We start from the raw sequence: 24019 nt of genomic DNA, 5'->3' as shown, positions 1-24019 counted from the left end.
GCGAATAAAATTAGACTCTGTTGCTCCTTTGAAAAAAATAAAAATAAAACAACATAGATTAGCTCCATGGCATAATGCCAAAACCCGCAAAATAAAGCAAAAGTCTAGACAACTTGAAAGGATATGGCGTTCCACTAAACTTGAAGAATCTCGTTTAATTTGGCATATTACTCTCAATGAATATAAGAAAGCACTGCGTAAAGCGAGAGCAGCCTACTACTCTTCATTAATAGATGAGAATAAGAATAATGCAAGATTTCTTTTCAGCACTGTAGCCAGGCTGACAGAGAGCCACAGCTCCATTGAGCCTTCTATTCCCATAGCACTCAGTAGCAATGATTTTATGTGCTTTTTTAACGATAAAATTGTTAACAAGAAACAAAATTAATGACCTCTTGCCTTTGACCAGTATAGTGTTATCAACAGCTCCCGGAAACGTAAGTTCGAATATTACACTAGATAGTAAACTAGAATGCTTTTCAGCCATTAACCTTGAACAATTACATTCAATGATTCTCTCTTCTAAACCATCAACGTGCATGTTAGACCCAATTCCAACTAAGCTGTTGAAGGAAGTTTTTCCATTAATTAGCACTTCTTTATTAAATATTATGAATATGTCTTTATTATCAGGCTATGTTCCACAATCATTCAAAGTAGCAGTGATAAAACCGCTTCTTAAAAAGCACAACCTCGATCCAGAGGTTTTAGCCAACTATAGACCTATTTCTAATCTTCCGTTCCTCTCAAAAATTCTTGAGAAAGCGGTCGCAAAACAGTTGTGTGATTACTTAAAAAACAATGATTTATTTGAAGATTTTCAGTCTGGCTTTAGAACACATCATAGCACAGAGACAGCTCTGGTTAAAGTCACAAATGATATTCTAATAGCCTCAGACAAGGGACTTGTCTCTATTCTTGTTTTGCTCGATCTCAGTGCTGCATTTGATACTATCGACCATGATATCCTATTGCAAAGACTAGAGCACTTAGTTGGCATACAGGGAACTGCTTTAGGCTGGTTTAGGTCCTATCTATCTAAACGCTCTCAGTTTGTACGTGTTAACGATGAATCTTCCACGCAAACCAAAGTTAGCCATGGAGTGCCACAGGGCTCAGTGCTCGGACCTATTTTGTTCACATTATATATGCCACGTCCTTTCTGAGACGTGGCTCAAAAAAAAAAAAAAAAAAAGTCGATTACAAATGATATGATAAATATAAAAGATTACAATGTCTTTAGAACAGACCGTGTGGGAAAAGGGGGCGGGGTTGCGATTTATGTTAAAAACCATTTAGACTGCACCTGCATCGAATCCCTAACAAAACCAAAATGCTTTGAACTCTCTGTAATTAAACTATTGCTCCCAAGTGGTTCAGACATTATAGTGATCGGATGCTACCGCCCGCCCGCTGCCTCAAGCGAAGCCACGAATATACTCTCCAATCTTCTCCATAACTGGACTAAATCCGAGATGGTTTTACTCGGAGACCTAAACTGGGACTGGCAAACGGATTTACAAAACTCTTTCAAGGACACTTGTGACTCTCTCTGTTTGGTGCAACTAGTTAACTCGCCAACTCGGTTAAACCAAAAAGATTTAGAGAAGTCCACTTTGATTGATGTTATTCTTACAAACGCACCTCAGCGTTTCTCCGCAGTAGGCACGTTTTGTAATGATATAAGCGACCACTGCGGAATTGCTTGTGTGAGAACCTGTAAGATCCCTAAAGGAAAGCCACGTTTCATTCACAAGAGGCGATTCAAACATTTCGATGAGCAGGCGTTTCTACATGATGTTTTTAATAGTGATTTACACATTGTTTCACTTATGACCGATGTTGAGTTAGCATGGAATTATTTTAAATCCACCTTCTTGGCTATATGTGACAAGCATGCTCCTTTTAGGACATCTAGGATAAGCGGTAAAGACAACCCCTGGTTTAATGATTCTATATCCTCTCTCATTCGACAGAGAGACACTGCCTGGGCTAAAGCAAAGAAATCGAATATTCCATTAGATTGGAATCTGTATAGGACATTAAGAAACAAATGCACTAAGCTGATTAAAAACTCTAAATGTGCCTACTATCTTAATGCAATACATGACAATTTGAATAACCCTGCAAAGTTTTGGAAACTTGTTAAATCCTCCTCAGGTTCTATCACTCCAAACAGCCTTCCTGATCTCTTAAGGGTAAATCAGAGTGAAATCAAGGGCAAAATGGATATTGCAGACAGCTTTAATAATAATTTTATTTCTGCTGGCTCAATCTTTGATTCTAGCAACTCAGGGATGATCGCTGCAGAAGGAGAGCCAGGTCCTCCGCCACTTGACCCTGATCAACTGTTCACCTTTGCCCCCATCTTGACCTCTCAGGTTCACAAAGCTTTAATGAGCCTAGATGTAAAGAAATCTTCAGGCCCAGACAAGATAGAGCCGTTCTTCTTCAAAGTTGCTGCAGGTCTGATTGCAGAACCCATAACCTCTATTCTGAATCTCAGTCTTTATGCTGGTGAATTACCTAGCTCATGGAAGTCGGCCATGGTTCTCCCCTTGTTAAAGGGCGGAGACCCCTCTGACCTAAATAATTATCGCCCTATTTCCAGACTGTCTGTAATGGCCAAAGTCTTTGAATCTCTTGTAAACGAACAACTGAAAAAGTTTCTAACTGACCATAATATTCTTAGCGAGTCTCAGTCCGGCTTCAGATCAGGCCATAGTACTACTTCAGCGGCTATGCTAGTCTCAAATGACATCATTGAAGCACTAGACAAGAAAAAACACTGTGCAGCATTGTTTGTTGATCTGTCTAAAGCTTTTGATTCTGTGGATCATGCATTGCTACTGCAGAGGCTTGGCTGCATAGGTCTTGGCAAAATGGCTTTGAGCTGGTTTAAAAACTATCTATCTGAAAGAACTCAGTGTGTCTCAGTAGAAGATTATACCTCAGCTGCTCTTACTATAAACAAAGGTGTTCCACAAGGCTCTATTTTGGCCCCTGTCTTATTCTCCATCTTTATAAATGAACTAGGAAATGGGATAAACCCAGCACGGTTTCATTTATACGCCGATGATACAATTGTTTATACAGTGGCTTCCTCTTTAACTCAGGCTATAGAGCTTCTACAGGATGCTTTTAATACACTGCAACACTCCTTGCTAAGGCTAAGACTGGTCCTTAATGCAAAAAAGACCAAGTACATGACCTTCTCTCGCTCTCGAGCTAATACAGCTGTCCCTCCGATTCTTACACTGGAAGGGACATGCCTTGACAAAGTAGCATCCTACAAATATCTGGGCATATGGATTGATGAAAAGATGGCCTTTGATGTTCATATTGGGAACCTACTGAGAAAACTTAGACCTAAACTGGGCTTTTTCTTTCGTTTAAGGAAATGTTTCCCGTCTGAAGCCAGGAAGAGAATTGTGCAGAGTTCCTTTCTGTCTGTATTAGACTATGGCGATGTGATCTATATGCATGCTTCTTCCTCCCTGCTTAAAAAGCTGGACTCTGCGTACCATACTGCTATACGTTTTGTAACGGGTGCAGGCTCTCGCACCCACCACTGCACTTTGTATCAGTCCTTAGGATGGTCCTCTCTGTACCAAAGAAGACAATCACACATGTTGATTTTTATCCTTAAGTCATTGCTAGGTAAGCTGCCCTTATATATCTCCAGACTTCTGTCATTTTATACTTGCTTTTTTAATACTAGACGAGCAGCAAATGGGATGCTTTTAAATGTTCCTTTGATGCAGTCAGAGCTTGGTAAAGCTGCATTCTCCCACTATGCTCCCTTTTTATGGAATACGCTGCAAGTAAAACTTTGTCTAGAGGCACTTCCTACTGTAAATGCTTTTAAAGGTATGCTACGATTAGCCCTTCATGAAACATGTAACTGTTTTACCTGATGCTATTGCTGATGTGATTATGCTTCTTGCCACTGCACAAATGGCCTTCTGTATTTATATTTGAATTGTATGTTTTTTTTGTTTAATGCCTTTGTTTTATGTTGAAACTTGTTGTGTGCCGTGTTGGTCAGGACTCCCTGGAAGAAGAGATCTTGTATCTCAATGGGACATTCCTGGATAAATAAAGGATAAATAAAATAAAATAAAAAAATATGCTTCCGTTAGGCAATATTATAAGGAATCATTCTGTAAACTTTCATTGTTATGCCGATGATACTCAACTATATTTATCAATCAAGCCTGATGAAATTAATCATCTAAATAAAATTCAAGACTGCCTTAAGGACTTAAAAACGTGGATGACCTTAAACTTTTTGATGTTAAACACGACCAAAACTGAAGTTATTGTACTTGGCCCGAAGAATCTACGAAACAAATTATCTAAAGATATACTAACTATGGATGGCATTAATTTGGCCTCCAGTGAGACTATAAGGAATCTTGGTGTTATATTTGATCAGGATTTATCCTTTAACGCCCACATAAAATCAATTTCAAGGACCGCCTACTTCCATCTACGTAACATTGCAAAAATCAGGCATATCTTGCCTCAAAACGATGCAGAGAAACTAGTCCATGCATTTGTTACTTCTAGGCTGGATTATTGTAACTCTTTATTATCAGGGAGTACCAAGAAGTCAGTCAAGTCGCTTCAGCTGATTCAAAATGCTGCGGCTCGTGTACTAACCAGAGTTAGGAGAAGGGACCACATTACTCCTGTTCTGGCTGCCTTACACTGGCTCCCTATAGAACACAGGATAGAATTTAAAATTCTTCTTCTCGCCTACAAAGCCCTTAATGGGCAGGCACCATCTTACCTTAAAGAACTCATTATACCCTACTGTCCTACTAGGGCATTGCGTTCCAAGAATGCAGGGTTGTTGGTTGTTCCTAGAATCTCTAAAAGTACAATGGGAGCCAGAGCATTTTCTTATCGAGCTCCACATTTGTGGAATCAGCTTCCAGTTTGTGTTCGGGCGGCAGACACCCTATCCGTTTTTAAGAGTGCGCTTAAGACCTTCCTTTTTGATAAAGCTTATAGTTAGGGCTGATTAGATTCAGCCCCTAGTTTTGCTGATATAGGCTTAGTTTGTCGGGGGACATCTTACTTCTTCCTTCTCTCTGTCTATACCTGTGTACTCTCATGTTCCGATTAACCCAGCTTCCCCAAATGTCTTTCTTTTTGGTGTCTATATACGCTGGGATCCGGAGTCATGGATGATCCTGCGGTCCTGTGTCCTGGATCGCGAGCGCTGGATCTTGAGTCGTGGCTGTGGTCCTGGATGGATATCCTCGTGGATTCATCTTCCTATTATACACACATGCATTTCCAAACATTTGGACTACCTATGTTGCAAATGTATTATCTTTTCAATTTACACTCGGCATCTATTGCACGTCTGTCCGTCCTGGGAGAGGGATCCCTCCTCTGTTGCTCTCCCTGAGGTTTCTCCCATTTTCCCCTTTAAACTGGGTTTTCTTTGGAAGTTTTTCCTTGTACGATGTGAGGGTCTAAGGACAGAGGGTGTCGTATTGTCATACTGATATTCTGTACACACTGTGAAGACCACTGAGACAAATGTAACATTTGTGATATTGGGCTATATAAATAAACATTGATTGATTGATGGCAACCTCTGTTTGTCAGCACTATGGTTTGCAATTCAAATGGAAACAAATGTAAGGGTTGGTGTTTCAATTGTTTTCTTCCCTAACATTGGCTCATTCACAGTGTTTCATAGTTTATTATACGGATGTTTGAGCAATGCAGATGATGCATGCGTTCGTAATTTAATACAGTGAGGATGTTATTGAAAGGGAAGCAATAAATAATTAATTCTCTCTCTCTGTGTGTGTATTTGTAAGTGCTCCTGAAGCCTTGACATTAATCCACATTTATCCAGCAAGGTTCATGTCTGAAAGAGGCTTTTATTCAGTTGTTATAATACATCCATCGTCTGAGAGATATTAGCATCCAGCAGCAAAACTGTGTAATCTAAATCCGATCTTCTTTTCTGTTTATTTTCGATGTTCATGGATTAAAGGATGAACTTTAAAAAAAGTCATTTTCTTGTTTACGGTATTTTAAACCAAACCAAACCTTTTAACTTATCAGATAATTGGACACCTGAGTTTAGGTTTATTTTTGACAATGTGTTTGTATGAAAACCTGTTGAACTGCATTCCTACTAAGCCAACTTAAAGACTTAAATAAAACACACACATTGATGAAATGGAGTCAAACACAGGAGCCAGCAAAGAGAGCTGGGAGGTGGCTCCTGTAATACTGTAGTTTTCCACCTGACAACTGAAAATAAACTATTCCACCAGCGAACAACAAACCACTCTCGTTGTCCATTTTCTCATTGAAATTTGACTACAAATGCAAACTAGTCATTCCTAAAGTTCCAATATCATTTAGGGTTTGGTTTCAGATGTAAAATATGAATCAGCTATGATGAATATGTTTTTGAGCGGTGTGTTATGAGCTAACCCAAGACCCAGGTTTTTATTGTTTTTTTTTGGATTTTTAAAAAATAATATTTCATATTTTATTCTTACAATACAATACAGCTTTATTTATAAAGCACTTTAAAACCAAAGTGCTGTACAGTCAAATAAACAAACAAACATACCAAAAATCACACAGCAGAGCTCACACACCATAAAACAAGTACAAGTAAAACACAATAGACAATTTAATTTTCTTGTTTTATTCAGTCCTGTGCTCACTGAATTCTCTTGTTATTAAGTGTTTTAAATAATAATAAATAAGGGAAGTTACACATACGTTCCCTGATTACCTGGGAAGGGGAATTAGTATTGTTTTTATTTTGTTTATTGTCTTTTATTTTGTGTCACCTTTTGTGTATGACAAGTGCTAAATTACATTACATTACATGTCATTTGTTAGACGTTTTTATCCAAAGCGACTTACATACATTCATTACTGTGGACAATCCCTGATCCGAAATCCAGCACTCTACCCACTTAGCCACAGCCGCCCTAAATGAATAAAGCTTGATTTGATTTGATAGAAGTCTGATGTCTAACCGTCAAACATGATGTCATAGTTTCCAGGCAGAGGGATTAAAACTTTGTACAAAACAAAAGACGACTCTTCGTCATTTTTAAATCTCTTTCTCAATTCAATATAATTTAGACTGCTGCAGTGTCACAAAACAAGTCACACCATGCAGACTGACATTTTTATTTGTATCTCAGAAAACAAACATGGAAACCATTTAAATGTTAATTTCGAACAATGTATTGACAGATTTTAAAACAATCAGAATCAGAAACAGGTTTATTGCCAGGTAGGCTCACACATACGAGGAATTTGATTTGATGTCATGGTGCATACATCAAATATAAAACAAGAAATCTAATGTAAAACAAAAAATCTTTAAGGACACCGTAATAAAATATAGGCACACGACATTGTGATTCAAAGCTTTTAGTCTTTTTTTTTCTAGATGTGGCTTTGAGTACAGCGTTCTCAAATGAGAGAGTACTGCAAACAAGCTTTGACTCAAATTACACTTAATCCTAATGGCAAATAATGTCTCATTCACTTCAATGCATGTGTGTGTGTTCACTACTTTACCAGCATGAAATCACAGCCTCAATGACGGCTGCTTTTCTTGTATCTTGAGATTTGTGCCAATGACACACTTAGCTAACTAACCCTTTAAAAGGTACAACAGAATTGTAATATTGTAAAGTGAGTCATTCTATCATAGCAGCTTTCATGTGGTCCAAATGGAGGGTTTCTCCTTCAGAGTGGGTAGCATGCTTTGTTCTGAAGATGCTGACACACCCTGAGTCAACCTGTCCATCTGTTAGAGGTCACTGAAGTGTGTGAAGACGCTTCTCTGTCGCCAAAAAGCTAAAGGTCCCCGAGACGTCTTATCAAAGTGACCTTCTTTTCTTCTGATGTGATCAAGTCAGTGGTGGAAGAAGTGCTCAGATCTCTGTTTTAAAAGGAGAAGTACTGGAGTGAAGACTTTGTTACAACAAGTATACGTCTGGCATTCAGTCGTGTCAAATATTAGCATCAAATTAGTTAAAGTACCGCAACTTAGAGTAGGCTATTATTACAATGAAGAAAGTTAAATATTGACTTTAATTAAGTGTATTATGTCCACAGATTACAATTCATTGTTTTAGGGTAGTTGAGAGCAACGCAATGAAGTTTAAATAAAACATATTAGGTTCAACTAACATAATACAATTATGTGTAATCTGTTGACATAAGTTCCATAACTAAAATTCAAAGCACCCGTGGGATGTTTTACTTTGTTTGGATGATCATTTAATTGGATGTGAAACTGTGTTATCTTCCCTAACCACCAGACAAATACACACACACACACACACACACACACACACACACACACACACACACACACACACACACACACACACACACACACACACACACACACACACACGAGGAACGTTGAGTGGAGAGGAGACGTAGAGGGAGGTGTGGCAGGTAAAATTGAGGTGGGAGGGGGGTTACACTCATCAAGGAACCAATAAGATGTTTGCACACCTTTGACTAGCTCCTCCACTGTGGATCTGGTTACATCCATCAGACCCACACACACACACACACACACACACACACGCACGCACGCACGCACGCACGCACGCACGCACGCACACACACACACACACACACACACACACACACACACACACACACACACACACACACACAATAGAAACCTCCATGGGAACCCTTGCCAGCTCTGTCAAAATACAATGGCCGTTTGTCCATGTCAAGTGCAGTTACACACTATAACACACATCCACAAACAATGATAAAGAATGCATTGTGTTCTGAATCCACACTTCTATTATCCATAAAAGAAGAAGAACAACAATTTGACCCCACTCCTTTGAACTCTGACCTTCAGGTGAACGGGGGGTCGGACAGACTACACTTTACCTGGGGGGAATCAACGAGGTCAAACCCTTTTGTGCTCTGGAGCTGAACCTAACCTCTGACACACTGGGAAGATGGCGAACAAAAAAAGGGGCAGAGGCAGGGGCAGGGGCAGGGGCAGAGGCAGGGGCAGGGGCGGGATCAACTCCTGAACAACAAAAAGCCGTTGTTTTATCCAGTTTGTACACAACGATGGAGAAACTTAACAAGCAGCAGTGGTCCACTGAAGAGACCAGCTACCTACTGGGAATCTGGTCTTCCGAAGAGGTACAGAGGAAGCTGGAGCACAATCGGCCATTGTTGTTGTTGTCGGTGTGAGCTGTGAGGGGTTCTGAACCTGAAAAGCTCTAGCACGGAGCTTGAACCGGAGTTACGTTGGTGTGAATGAGGTATCAGAGCAGACTGGGCTCTGGTTCCAGACAGAGGGTGAAAAGAGGTGCTGCAGCACAGGCAGTATGAAAAACACAAATACCTTTTTGAACATTAAAGCATGGAGACATGTCACAGTTGAGGAACAAAATACAAATATGAAACCTGAAAATGAGCAAGAGGCCGTTTGTTGGATGTGGGTTATATGTGAGTTTGTTTTTGTTTTAGGTTGTGGTTTGACAGCTAAGTGTCAGGATATGATTGTGCGAGTTAACAGCAACATTTCCGGCAATCTTTATATCATGAGGAACATGGTGAAAATGTCAGTACTGTTTTTATTCTTAAATCATCAAAAAATATAATCATTAAAACAGCCTGACATGTTTTAAAGTAATTCTCATTATGAAGGAATAAGTAACCTGGCTGTTTGATGCAAATTCCGATGCTGGCAGTTCTGATTTCATTGCCAAAATGCTACTGTATGCTCAACTGTTGCATCATTGTTATAGTAAATGTAACTTAAGATGTGAAGCCACAAACTGATGGCACTCGGAGCCTGTCTGCACACAGACTGATCCAACCTCTCACTGCTCTGGCTTTTATACCAGCCTATAAAAAGAATGAATGCTGCTCTTATACGCTGTAACTCTACACCGCACGCACGCACACGCGCGCACACACACACACACACACACACACACACACACACACACACACACACACACACACACACACACACACACACACACACACACACACACACACACACACACACACACACACACACACACACACACACACACACACACACACACACACACACACACACACACACACACACACACACACACACACCTAATGTTGAACTGACGGGTAGAGATAAATGAAGCAGCTTTGTGTAATGACAGGGTATACAAAATAATGGATTTATGCAAACAATTCCGTATCAAGTTGAAAACGGTTTTTTATTCAGATGTTTATTGCAAAATAGAATCCAAATCTGGCAATAAATAGCTTTATCAAAGCCATGCAAATAAACGTCATTATTAGTTCTGTTATTAAAGAAATGTGTTTTAATCTCATCACAAACTTTCCCTTTTTTCTGTAACACGTTCTAGTGTTTACTTTAAGAGGAGTGGAGTGAACTCTATTATAAAAGAGGGGTCTTTGGTGATCATGTCCACATTGTACACATTCGCTTTTATTTCACAAGGTTCCAGGCAATATACAAGCTCATTATCTGCAATAAAGTCTCATGAAATCCCACACTAAGAATACAGGAATATGGACTGTATGGTATATGTTCGCTCTGTGCTAGCATTCCTCAAAACTGAGACTTAATTTATAAATCTCAACGAGAGACCAAAACTAACAGTGAATTCTTCTTAACAGTTTGTGTATCCAAATGTGATACAATATAACTCTGAGCCATAGAGCTTAAACACATAAATGCACTGGGTGAACATTTTAGATCCCAAATAGACTGTCAAACTGGAGCACCAAATGTGTATTAATGCACATCTGAAATTGTACCAACTGAACGCACTATTTATTCCTGTTTGGAAGTTGGAAAGTATTGAGATTGTGGGATTTATTGACAGTAGCAGAAATATAGAATATCTAGTACAACACAAATGTATGTATGGCACATTAAAGGGCTTTCCTCCTATTATACTCTGAAATAATAAATCCTCTAAGATACTTGATGTCACCGTGCCATATTGAGGAGGTCAAAGGTCAACTCTGTGATATCAAAGGCGTGGTGCTGATGCTTGGGGTCGACAAACACCTCTAGACCTCCAGATGTGCCGCTGGTGTGCTGGCTCTGTTTGAGAGCGTCCAGGGTGGAGAAGAGGACTCTGGCCCGCTGCTCCTCTGAGGGGGGGTCCGCCAGGCGATGGGGGGGCAGCGAGGGCGAGTGGAGCAGGAAATACACGGAGGACATGTAGACTTTGACAAACTCCTGTTTTAAATGGGGCAAGTCTCTCTGCAAACACAAAGAAAGGGACGTTTTAACAGATTATATAACATCAGGGGCGGCCATCAGGCAACAGGGGCCCCGTAACAGTGACCAGGGACGCCCCCTCCAAAAAAAAGGTTACAATATTACGATTTATTGGAACTAAATCAAATCAGAGACCCGTATGTACAGTGGAGATTAAACTGTTCATTATAAAAGCAAATACTGTTTATTTATTTACTGTTCATGTTTTTTTAATTAAATTGTAACTTAAATGTACTAAAACAAATGCCTTTACAAAAACAAATACCAATTACTGTATTTTATGTTTATTTTACACAATTACTTGATACTGTCTTTGTCTTTTTAACCCGCTTTTATTGTGCCCCTCTCATGAAATAACTGGCCCCAGCCTGGCCCCCCCAGAAACATTGGTCTAGAACCGCCACTGTATAACATGATGTATAGTGACATAGTGTCAGTGATTATATGCACTGGACGCACACACACTTTTTAACCTTGGGGGAGAAAAGCCACCTAGTACTGTCAGCACCCTCTAATGGTATGTCCTGGTATTACACACACTCATGGGGCCCTTCTCACTTCTCTTATTTTTCATTTCCTCGCTCCTCGGTCTCGGTCTCACCGGAAGTTGATTTGTCTGCGCCATCTTGAGTAGCGTCCCAATGGCCTTATTTTTGCCCGAAGACCGAGGAGCGATAATGGAGGAGCTATAACAGAGGAACCACCAGACCATCCTTCGATGAAATCCTCAGACACTCGCCCCGCCCCCTTACTGTGTATCGCTCACTGATTGGACGAGGCAGTGCATGCACTGATCTGATGCTTCTTGACATGAGAGCAGTTTCCCAGCGGAGTGAAGAAAACACATGAACCTCACGAGAGTCACTCCTCAGTTTATACCGTGTTTTGTTTCAATTAATGTATCATTTAGTTACAAATATGTGATATATCTGAACAACAAAAGTGGTCAAAAATCATTTTCTTCATTTATTGGAACCATTTTCATGATCACTTTTTTCATTTTACATTTTCATTTATTGTCATTTCCATTCAGTCAGTCATTAAGTGCTATTAAAATGTTAATTTGCTACATATCCAAACAAACAAACAAAGTGTGCAATTCAATGAATGTTAATCTAACTGGGTTTTGATAGATATCTCTTTTTTTTCTCTCAATTATTTTATTTATTTTGTGCACTCTAATCAATATTAATCAAACTATTGTTCGTTTATACATTTTAAGAATGGCGTTTATCTTTTTTGAGAATGAGTTCTTATTTGATTTTATTTATTTGGGTCTACAACAGATGATACAAATGTTTGTGTCAGTAAATGTGTACTAACAGAGGCGGGGGTGTGTGTGGAAATAATGGGGACAGAGCTGCTGTCAGACGATCAGCTGTGCAGCGTCATCACAAACGGACGTCGCTTCACGTGACGCTCCGGAGGAAAGGACGTCCCATTGCTCTTAAAACTCATTTCCCTGCTTCTCGTGGTTTCCTTGCGTCCCTCCATGCTTCCCTGGTGGGAGAGACACAGGGAAACGACGCAAGTGAGGGACGCAAGGAATCCATTTAACCGAAGTGAGAAGGGCCCATATACACACATACACACTCATACACACTGACCTTCTGCGCTCTGCTCATGCTGGTCTCAGCCTCCAGCCAAGCACTCTAAAACAAACAAAAAAAGATTTTAAAAATTGTGCACAAGTCCTGAGTGATATTGTTTTGTAAATCCAATTATTTTAAAAGCATTGATGTATTCAGTATTGTCTGGCTGTAAAACGAAATGTCGCATAAATCACACTCTTACTCTCACTCTCTGACTTTGCCAAGGCTGAATTTCAGGAGGAAATACAGAATACTTTCAAAAAACACTTTTGCGCTGAAAATGCTCACAAAAAGTAACAAATAACAGAATTATAATGTGGTTATTAGGGGTAAAATAAGATAAGAGGTACTTTATTAATCCCAATTTGGGACACAAGGCATTGCACATAATAACAAATCAACAGAGTAGACATAAACATCTCAAAACAGAAATAGAAATAAATCAGCATTTAAATGTAAGAAAAATATACAGATGACCGGAACGATAAAAACAAATATAAACGTATAAACTAAGTTTGACCTACGAACCCTGAGAGCATCCAGCAGGTCTGGTTGGTCGAACAGCACGGGGAAGGTAGAGAGTATAGGACTGCATATCAGATCTGAAACAAAGAGACAGTTTTTCTAAGAACTATGAATATCTGCAGTTTGGATAACAGGGTCCTGAAGGTGTGTGTTACCTGCGTTCTGCATGGTAGACCTGTCCATCAGGAGAGTGTCTGCCAGAAGCTGCCTGTGCAGAGCCAGCAGGTGCACGCAGCTCAGAGAGTGCAGCAGAGTGTCTGGAAGGATACTGAAGAGAAACAACACACTATTTAAATATAAAGTATATGCAATCTTGGCTGAAGGGAGTGTCTCCAAAAATCTGTGGTAAGTGTTTTTTTTGCTGACCCTCCCACCTGAGCTGTGTTCTGGTTCGGCTGTTGGCTGATTTCAACTTTATGATGAGTTTGGGCTGCCGCCGTGCCTGAAGCATCTGCTGGAAAACACTAGCTGGAGCTGAGAGGAGAGGAAAGCAGAGGAGATGACCAATTACAATTGTTTTTGTTGTTGAACTTTGTCACAGATCTGATTGCTCCGCTTACATCCTCTGGTGGCTGCAATCTCCATCGGGACCTCCGCCTCAAATGGAGAGCCACTATTCAGAGTCAGCTCATAGGTCCTGCACACAGATCAGATTAGGTTGGATGAGATTTTAAAGTATTAAGTACACATCACTCACGCAGTGTGTAAGTGTCTATGGCATTTTTCATTAACATAATACTGTGGGCACTGAGTGTACCTGTTGGGGAGTGGATTTCCACTGTCGTCGGTCAGTTTTAAATAAGCCCAGCCGCAGCTCAGGTCCCCTCTGTCACCTGTGGACTAAAACACACACACAGAAAATAAGAGATATGATCACTCTCGGCTTTATGGTGTTGATCAACTTTGGAAAGAGGAAAACTGCTTGTCTTTAATGACAAATAAAAAACATCTAAATAGTAGTTTTCCATTTCCTTTGTGATTTCATGGGTCTGATCAGCTTTATCTTATCACTATCACATGTGTATCTGTTGGTGTGTGTTTGTCCTCACATTGCGTATAAAGGTGACTCCCAGTTCAAAGAGGATTCCGAGGTTAGGATGTGCCGAGTTGCAGCGTAGAAAACAGTCCCCATCGAGGAGGGAAGGTAGGATACCAGTCATCTACAGCAAACAGATTTAAATTCAGCCTTATGCACACGATTACATTTCAAGCTAAAGTTCAGTTTTTGAGCATTTCATGTTTATGTTCAAGAGGTGGTTTGAGTAAAGTTCACAAAACAGTGTGTATTTAATTTGTATAATGCTGTTAACATACACTTGGAGAGAAGCTCCAGGTCTTGGGGCTCTTGGAGTTGTACGTTGCCCTCACAGTGTGGATGTTACTCAACACCTGAAACACAAGCACAGCTCATATGAAAAGTCTATGACAAACCAAGAAAGTGAAAAGTAAGAAAATCTATTGTTGTATTTTTATGATTCTACGACTGTATTTCCTTACTGCAGAGACCTTAGTAGCATAAGGAAGTAAAGCAATGCAAAATGCTGGCTATACAACAGAAATAACCCACTTGAGTTTTATCAAAGGCACAGAGGCGGATGTGTCTGCTGAGGACTTGAACTCCGACCCCAGGAGTTGGAATCATCCTGCAGCTCCACAGACTGAAACAAAGGCAAGTCTGGACCTGCCGAGCACGAACCTACGAGACACAACGGGACGCTGATCAGGAACCACAAATATGAAGTGTTTATGTGAATGCTCTGGAGTATGTCACAGGAGGACTGTTTCACCCTGCCAGTGTCTGGATCCAGGAAGAGGTCACTAAAGGAGAGCTGTGATTGGCTGAGCTCCGGCTGGACGTAGTGACTTCCTCTGTATGTTTGACCTGAGAAAAGACACAAAGAGTTAGTGCTTTGCGTTGTGTAATGTACAGTATTTAGTTAAGAGTACTGGTACTAATACTGACTGGCACATAGTGGTTGTGGTAGACAAAAACAATATATAGGCATACCTTGCTTCGTGTGAATGTGTGTGTTTTGTGTGCTTGTTAGAGAGTGTATACTGACCTTCCTCCTCCAGCAGTTTAGTGAGATGTGATGTTCCGAATCCGGCAGGTATAGCCCCCAATGCTGAGAGCACATCTGTTGCATCGAGCTGTCACATACACACAGTGAAAACTATAAATATATTGCATAAGCAGTTCACGTGTTGTGGATTTATTTTTGTCGATAGGAAAATTAACAGTATGATCACTACAAGAAGCAGGAGTTTGTGGATATTTACCCCACTCAAAGCCTTTTTGACTGTACTCCAGTTGGAATGAGTACTGTTGAAAAAGAGAGAAATTTTAATGAATAATGAATTGTATTGCAGAGAGGTGTCTAATTCCACTACAGCAGCTAAAACCATAAACAGGCTACTTTAAAACAGAACCCTGCAGCCGTATATCTACAAAAAGAATGGTTACCTCGGTTTCTCTTGATCATCAGCCAGCTCTTCACCATCTTCCTCCTCCTCAGATTCCTCCTCATCATTTTCATCATCATCGTCCTTTTCATCATCGTCATCAACACCAGAGCCAATCTGAAAGATATGGGGTTTTAACTGCTAGAGACCTAAAGTTTAATATTTTAAATGAACAGTGCAAGGATGTTTAATGTGATGCAGGTGTGTAGCAGGTTGTGTACCTTCAGGTATGTTTTTGGAACCAGCCCTGTGTTGCCTTTAGTGTCCTGAGCCAGCCACCATCCATCTGCGGTCTTCCTGATGATCTTCAATATCTCCCCCCTCTGAACGAAGCAGATAAACACACAAGTCATATAACGTCAAATACTCATTCATCAAGTGTTTAGTTGACATGATTGTCAGTTATACTTGATTTTCTTCACTTACACATCAGGGCAATCAACAGATCAGCCTACTACCATCTAAAAAATATCTTGCGTATTAAAGACCTTATGTCCGAGCAAGACCTTGAAAAACGTGTCCATGCATTTGTCTTCAGCAAGCTTGACTACTGCAACAACATCTTCACAGGCCTCACAAAAAAATCACTCCGTAAACTCCAACTAATTCAAAATGCTGCTGCCAGAGTCTTAACCCGGACAAAGACAATAGATCACATCACTCCAGTGCTGAGATCGCTGCATTGGCTTCCAGTTAGTGAGAGAATTGATTTTAAGATTTTATTGCACACATATAAAGCACTAAACGGGCTAGGACCCAAATATATCAAGGACCTCCTTCAGCGGTACGAACCCAGCAGACCCCTTAGGTCTTCAGGCGCAGGCCAGCTCACTGTTCCATTGGTGAGATCAAAGCGTGGGAAAGCAGCCTTCTGCATCTATGCTCCTAACGCATGGAACAAACTCCCAGAACATCTGAGAATGGCTAGCACTTTAGAATCATTTAAATCAGGTCTAAAAACATTTCTTTTTAACATGGCTTTTAAAGTTTTCGAACTGTTAAACATTGTTTTCTTTCTTTTAATTATTTTGTGTGTTTCTGTATTTCTTCTCACTTTGACCATCGTAAAAATGTATTGTGTTTTATCGGTTTGATCCTGTAAAGCACTTTGAATTGCATCACTCTATGAATTGTGCTATACAAATAAATTGCCTTGCCTTGCCTTATGATTTTGGGGCATGAGCCCCCTCTTCTGGTAACAGGGTGTAATAAAATGCAATTTTTAAGATGATATAAAAAAATAGGAAAAACTAAAGCAAACTTCTCACAGTTTACTTTGTAAGCACTGTATTTAAGGACAGGTCATTACACTTTTCTTTGCCTGATTATCTTTGTCTGTCTTTTCAGTGAAGAAGCTTTAGAAATATGTTTTAGACATCATGATAATAAGACATGTTGGCAGTAGCAGGGATCCAAGTAAAGTTCTCTGCTCCTAAACCTGTTGATTTCATTAAGTTCAGTATTCTGTGTGAATCTGTAAGTACTTCACCTGCACAGACAGATCACCCTCCTGTTCTCCTTTGAAATCACTGAGGGCTGTGTACATTTGAGAGGGAGTTTTCACAGCTTGATTCTCAACTTCATCATCATCATCATCAGTATCCTCGTCGCTACTGTCTTCATCATCATCTTCGTCCTTATCATCATCATCGCTATCTTCCTTTGAGGAATCCCTGTGGATCAAAACGTAAGTAACATCAAAAAAAGTGATTTAAATCAAATGTCCTTTTTAGCTAAAAATCACTGAGCTTTAGAGTTAAAATGTACCTGATGTGACTTATTTGACTTATTTGTATCAATACTTTGAAGTAGATGTTTCTCTAAAACTCTTTGACAAATAATACATTTAGCCACTGCAGCAAATGATATGACAACGAGAAATCAAGCAATACTATAGTTTTAGACTGGATTAAAAGCTATTTAAGCAATAGACAGCAGTATGTAAAGATGGGAAATGACTGTTCTTCATGTTTGGGGTCAGTGTTGGGTCCTAAATTGTTTATACTGTACATCAATGACATATGTAGAGTATCCAATGTACTGAGGCTAGTTTTGTTTGCTGATGATACAAATATATTCTGTTCTGGGGAGAATTTAGAACAGCTAGTGGAGAACATAGAACATGAAATGCACAAATTAAAAACATGGTTTGACAAAAATAAACTATCAATAAACTTGAGTAAAATTAATGCTGTTCGGTAAACATAGAACAAAAACACAAATGCAAATACAAATAGATGGGGTTGAAATTGAAAGAGTCCATGAAATTAAATGTCTTGGGGTAATAATAGATGACACAATAAGTTGGAAATTACACATAAAACATGTACAATCAAAGCTATCAAGAAGCATTTCCATACTAAACAAAGTAAAACAAGTTCTTGATCACTTCGCATTGTCTACTGTTCACTAGTCTTACCATATCTGAATTACTGTGCTGAAATCTGGGGCAATAACTACAAAAGTTCTATACATGCAGTATCTATTCTACAAAAAAAAGCCATACGAATCATTCACAATGCCAAATACCTTGATCACACTAACGAATTATTCCTGCACTCAAAATTGTTAAAATTCACAGAAATAAATGTATCAATCAATCAATCAATCAATCAATCAATCAATCAATCAATCAATCAATCAATCAATCAATCAATCAATCAATATCAATATTGAATACTATGGTATTTCTTTTTGTCTTTGCAGTGACTAACCCTGCAGCAGTACTGGGTCCTGCAGGTGAGAGCTCCAGAGACAGTGTGGTTACACGCTCCAAGATGTCCTGCAGCCGCCTCTCCTCTTCCTGTTTCCTCTGATTATAGTTCCCCACTGGAGCCAGCTCATCCGCCTAGAAAATCAGGCAACAAATTACAATCTAGAAATCGTTTTTGTAGACTCATTTACTGAAAAGAGCAAGCTATAGAGCTGCTGGTGACAGCTCAGACTAATTCACAATCTACTAACAGTAGTACAGCACCAACCTTGGTCAGTTTCATCAGTGTTCTTTGTGTCTTCTCTGCTGACATTTGCAGTTCTTGACATCTGTTTGAATTGGACAATTAGACACTATTATTAGAATAAAAAGTAGGAGCAGAAGCAGAGTAAATCCATATGCTTTAAATAGTTGTCTTAATAGTCTGGATGTGGATCATATACTGGGGTTAGAAAGAATCAAACTAGGAAGCACTGAGGTGTTTACCTCCGAAATGCTTCTTCAGTGTATCCATTCCCACTCTCCACGTCCTTCACAAGACTGTCAACCTAGATTATAAAAGAAAAAGAAGAGTAATTGAAAGTGAATGAGGGGTGTTGACAACAATGTGAGGTCCAGGTTTAAAAAGCATCTCCATCAGCACACTTAACCACATAGCTCAGAACTGTTCTATATTCTGGATGTTTTTGTTGGCAACAAAACAACAGAGCAGCCTATGAGCCTTTAATTTGAATGTGTGAACAAGTCCAAGCTCAACCAAGATCCTATGCTCCTAACCTAACTTCCTTTAAATTCTGGCTTATTCATGTTTCCCTACTCCTTGGCAGAGCATGTTATTGTGCATATATCTGGGCACTTATTTAGTGCATTGTAGAGAATTCGGCATTCACTTCATGAACCAAAAAGCATGTACTATAAGACAAATGTAAACCTTTACCTTTGTTTACATTGCTAACTACGACCAAACGAGGTTCATCTTCAGTACTGGAAAGGAATGATGGCACAAAGCACATCGGTAAGTAGAATGTAGAGCCCAAGCCTTACAGGATAACTCTATTTGCAAATCGGTTGGTTTAGTGATAATGTTACTACTAAAACAGCCTCTCTCGTCAGTACGTGAATACACTGTAAATCTGGCATCCAACTCAAAACTGTTGTGCACTTCAAACTTCAACTCGAAAAACACACAAACAATCGCCCTTCAGTAACCAACCTGTTTTTTGATTTCGTCCGCTTCTCTCTGGACGAGCTGCAAAGGTCCTTTTCTTCTCGGTGGCATTTGTACGGAGTTTTATGGAGCATATTTAATGTGTTAGCACATTACCTAGTTAGCTAGCAGACGCTACTCTTCCACTGGTCGCTAGGCAACATGTTTTCTCTTCAGGGCTGGAATGGATTTATCGTTTTTTATTCATTCTTTTTTTTATATTTTTTGTTTGTATAATTATATTACAAAACAGGTTTCATGTATGTGTTTTAATATATGAATAATGATGTTATAATTTTAAATACATCTTGAAAAATCTGACGTACTTCCTTCCGGATGTGTCATTTTTGTCAGGGCGTTACTGCAACCTACTGGACTGGAGTTGCTTAAATTGGTGTTTAATTAAATGAAAAACACTATATATATATTCAATGTCTGTATGTACTGTATATTGAATAAAAGGGGATGTAGTTCCACATCTGGTCAGTGCACAGCGCAATGTTATGCACAGTCAGACACATGCATTGCAGAGTTGTGTAAGTGTCTTCCTTATGACCTACAGAGGGCGTACTTTGACTGTTGTGAAACATGCTGCATTCAGCGTCCCCTCGTTAGCTTCCTATTTGAATTTCGTAGAGTTTCTTAAAGTGGAAATTATGATTTAATAGCACATTATCAGCGCTTCTCTAAATAACTATTATACAAGTTGTTAACGTGTGTTTCCACAAGACATTTGTTAGTATATTTCCTTGCCTTTATTCCGGAAAATATAAAATCACGACGTTTTGGGTGTACATGAAGCCAGCAATAGGCTACAACTGCTCTCCATCGCCTCCAGTGTTTGTCACTTACCTGTCATGGCTTCATGTGTGGCTCTCATTCAAGGGGCAAGCAGAGGACTGGGGCTTGAATTTTGCAAACATATCTTAAAAAACAAAAGCCCTGCAGCCGTTATAGCGACATGCAGGAACCCGGACGGAGCGACCGAGCTGCGGGCACTGGCAGACCAACACCCGGGCCAAGTGACGGTCCTCAGGCTGGACGTGAGCCGGGAGGAGGACATCTGTGGAGCTGCTGACCGGGTTAAGGAGAGCTTCGGTCGGCTGGATCTGATCGTCAACTCTGCGGCCATGCTTCATCCCTCTGGGAAAGGAGAGACCAGTCTGAGAGAGGTCACTGCCCAGGTAAACCATGAACATATGGGAGTATGGGCTGCTCTCCCTCTCCCATCATAAAAAGTGAAATAAAAGTGAGGTTCTGGCTCATGGGATGCATACTAAAAGTGCTTTCAATAACATGTATTTTTTTAGATTATCTACTACTCATAACCCGTTCTAAACCTCGTTAACTAATCTCGTAATTGAATGGAGCCTACCTATTAGTAGATATATAACAATTTGGGGAAACACAATTATCTTGGGTGAATAGTTAGTATCTGACTTTCAAATCGGCTTAAATGCAATGTAAACAGCAGGCCATTTAAACGTTTCTGTTCATTTTACCTGCTTTTTATTGTTAATTGACTTTAAAATACACCACAGAAGAGGACAGAAGGAGGCAGTGGCAATGAATTCTGAAAAAATGGATTAGGATTAGATTACAGGTGTTCATGCTTGAGAAGGATTGAAAGTCATCATACTTTCGCCAACGTTTTGTTAGATGTGTTGGATATATGTGTGTACTGAGTGGGTTTGATCCCTCTGTATTAAAAAGTAATTTTTCTATTCTGGTTCTTACACTAAATGTATTCTTACCATCCCATAACCTGTGCCCCGGCTGTGTATATCCAGTGAACCACAGTCACCCATTCACATCCATTCATGCACCATTGATCTGTTTTGATTGACTTTTTTCTCCTTTCAGGGCATAATTTCCACCCTGACGACCAACACAGTGGGTCCCCTGGTCATGGCCAAGTATTTTGCCCCCCTCCTTCAGAAGGGTGGAGGTAGTTTCGGTCAACAGCCTGCTGAGAAAGCCAAGCAGCACAGCGGCATCATCGTCAACATTACCGCCAAAGTGGGATCGATTGGCGACAACGGTGGGTTTTGTGCTACTGCTGGATATTCGGTTGTGTTCATGTTAATGTCGTAAAGTATGATTTTTAATTTGTGCTACTCAAATATGTTTTCCCTTCTCCATCCTCCACCTCCTTTCCTCCTCTCAGGTCTTGGTGGTTGGTACAGCTACAGAATGTCCAAAGCAGCTCTTAACATGGCGACCAGGAATCTGTCTATAGAGCTGGAACGCAGTCGACCAAAGGTACAGGTTTGACTGTTGACTGAAAATGTTATATTTTTCTATTTCTGATTTATTAAAACCAAATATTAGTACCTCTCTTTCAAGACTAGCTGCGAGAACATTGGAAAAGGGGATGCATGATGCCCTTATACATGCATATAAATCCTTAGCCTATATATTTCATAGAGTACATTTTTCTTCATCTTTATTTTATCAAGAAGTAGCCCTGATATTAAGATCTTGTATTCCAAGAAAGGCGAAAGTACAATACATTTTCACAAGAACACAACAGCAAAAAAGAAACAGAACTACACAACAACAAGGAATATTTAGTTTCAAGAATCATGTACCAATATCAGATAATAAATCTTTTAAAGTTGCATAGCACTTGAAACCAGTTCTGACTTTAGATGTATTTTTTACTGGGTCTTGTTCTGTAATCACTATAATGAAATGTATATGTTTGGAAGCTTCAATAATCTAACATGAGATAAATTGTGTCTGTTTTTTTCCAGGTGGTGTGTGTGTGCTTACATCCAGGAACAGTCAACACAGACCTCTCCCGGCCATATCACAGGAATGTACCAAAAGAGAAGTTGTTTAGCACCGAACAATCTGTAAGTGCTCTGATGAACATCATAGAGACACTTAGTATTGAGAAGACAGGAAAGGCGTACAACTGGGACGGGACTGAACTTCCTTGGTAGAAACAGTAGATGGACAAAGAGAGATTAATTGTTTTACCTCTCTTCTTGGTGCTAAATCTCTCAGTGCTTTCAAGACTGTGCAACAAGCTGAACTTATAAGGACATTCCTAGTGGAATGAAAGACAACCTCTTTCAACTTCCTCAGAACCAGACAAAGTGCTTAAATCATCTTTAATATTATCCTGTTCATGATGTGGATTTGACACAATATGTATTAATGATGTAATGTAGCACAGTGAGTTTCTCCCTGTTTCCGGTCTTAGATTTATGCTAAGCTAACCACCGCTTACTTGTAACTTGAGATACTGATCCTCTCATCTTACATGCTGCCAGAAAGCAAATAAAAGCATATTCTGAAAAAGGTTGAATTATTTCTCAAGTGTAACACCTAGAAGGAGTTCCACATATTCTTTGTTGTGTTGCATGCAATATTTTTGAATAAAATCAGATTTTTCTCGTCACATTAGACAACTGAATTATGTGTCACATGATCAAATCTTCAGTGTTTGGTTTGAGTAAAAGACACAAGCAATTACCCACAATCATTGCCCAAGCAGCAACTGTGTGGGACACAGAGGGAACAGCTATGCGATCAATGTGTGTGTGATTCTTTTAGTGGGTTTTAAATGATTTCCATTTGATTTTCCTCTAATTCTAAAATAGCATTTTTGTCCTTTGATATCAAATGTGGGATTGCATTTACCCTTGCAGGCCTTTTATTAAGTGAGTCACATCCAGTCACAACACTGAAAAAAAGTAATGTATTTTTTTATTAACTATATGTCTTTGGATAACTTGGAAAAAAAGAAAGCCCATATCACTGGAATTAGTCCTTTTTTAAATAAAGAAGAGTTACTTATTTTTCAGTCATGAAAACAGGTAATATAACATCTTTCCCGTAGATACGTGCTTTCTGGAGCATACAAACATTGCATCCTTATGAAGAAGAAGAGAGATTTTAGTAACAATAAAAGGTTTACCGCATTCACACCAACATTAGCCTACCAGATTAATTGATTTGAGTATTATGATAGGCATATGGTGCAAAAATTATTATAAAAGTAGCCTATTTATTAAACTATTATAAAGAAGAATAACATTTATTTAAATTACTCAGTAATTAGAAAAGTATCTTGGTACAACACAGACAATGACTTGTTATCAGAAGATGGCAGCATTGCAAGAGTCCATTGCTATTCACAATGTGCATTCATGCCTTTTAGTGTCAGATTCTGACATTATAGGAATTCAGTCTTCATTACAGAA

General features: G+C 39.4%; 2 protein-coding genes across 2 annotated transcripts; one reads left to right on the top strand and one right to left on the bottom strand.

Moving 5' to 3' along the window:
• Positions 1–10266: 10266 nt before the first annotated feature.
• Positions 10267–20099, bottom strand: nphp1 (nephronophthisis 1). The gene is made up of 20 exons (XM_034101242.2): positions 19812–20099; positions 19085–19146; positions 18867–18927; positions 18600–18733; positions 17375–17558; positions 16107–16208; positions 15887–16002; positions 15703–15745; positions 15486–15573; positions 15210–15304; positions 14990–15118; positions 14737–14811; positions 14472–14582; positions 14180–14262; positions 13983–14059; positions 13797–13896; positions 13578–13690; positions 13426–13499; positions 12913–12957; positions 10267–11287 (listed from the first exon to the last, which is right to left on the bottom strand). Exons 1-20 carry the CDS (start codon positions 19875–19877, stop codon positions 11009–11011), a joined length of 2037 nt encoding a protein of 678 aa, XP_033957133.1. The 5' UTR covers positions 19878–20099; the 3' UTR covers positions 10267–11008.
• A 535-nt stretch (positions 20100–20634) lies between these two features.
• LOC117460036 (C-signal) lies at positions 20635–23114 on the top strand. Its single transcript, XM_034101248.2, has 4 exons — positions 20635–20989; positions 21669–21846; positions 21973–22067; positions 22562–23114. The coding sequence occupies exons 1-4, from the start codon at positions 20663–20665 to the stop codon at positions 22751–22753; spliced, it is 792 nt and encodes a 263-aa protein (XP_033957139.1). The 5' UTR covers positions 20635–20662; the 3' UTR covers positions 22754–23114.
• Positions 23115–24019: the final 905 nt, after the last annotated feature.

This window comes from Pseudochaenichthys georgianus, chromosome 15, assembly GCF_902827115.2.
Source record: "Pseudochaenichthys georgianus chromosome 15, fPseGeo1.2, whole genome shotgun sequence".
NCBI lineage: Eukaryota > Metazoa > Chordata > Actinopteri > Perciformes > Channichthyidae > Pseudochaenichthys > Pseudochaenichthys georgianus.
This window is presented reverse-complemented; position numbering and strand designations above follow the sequence as displayed.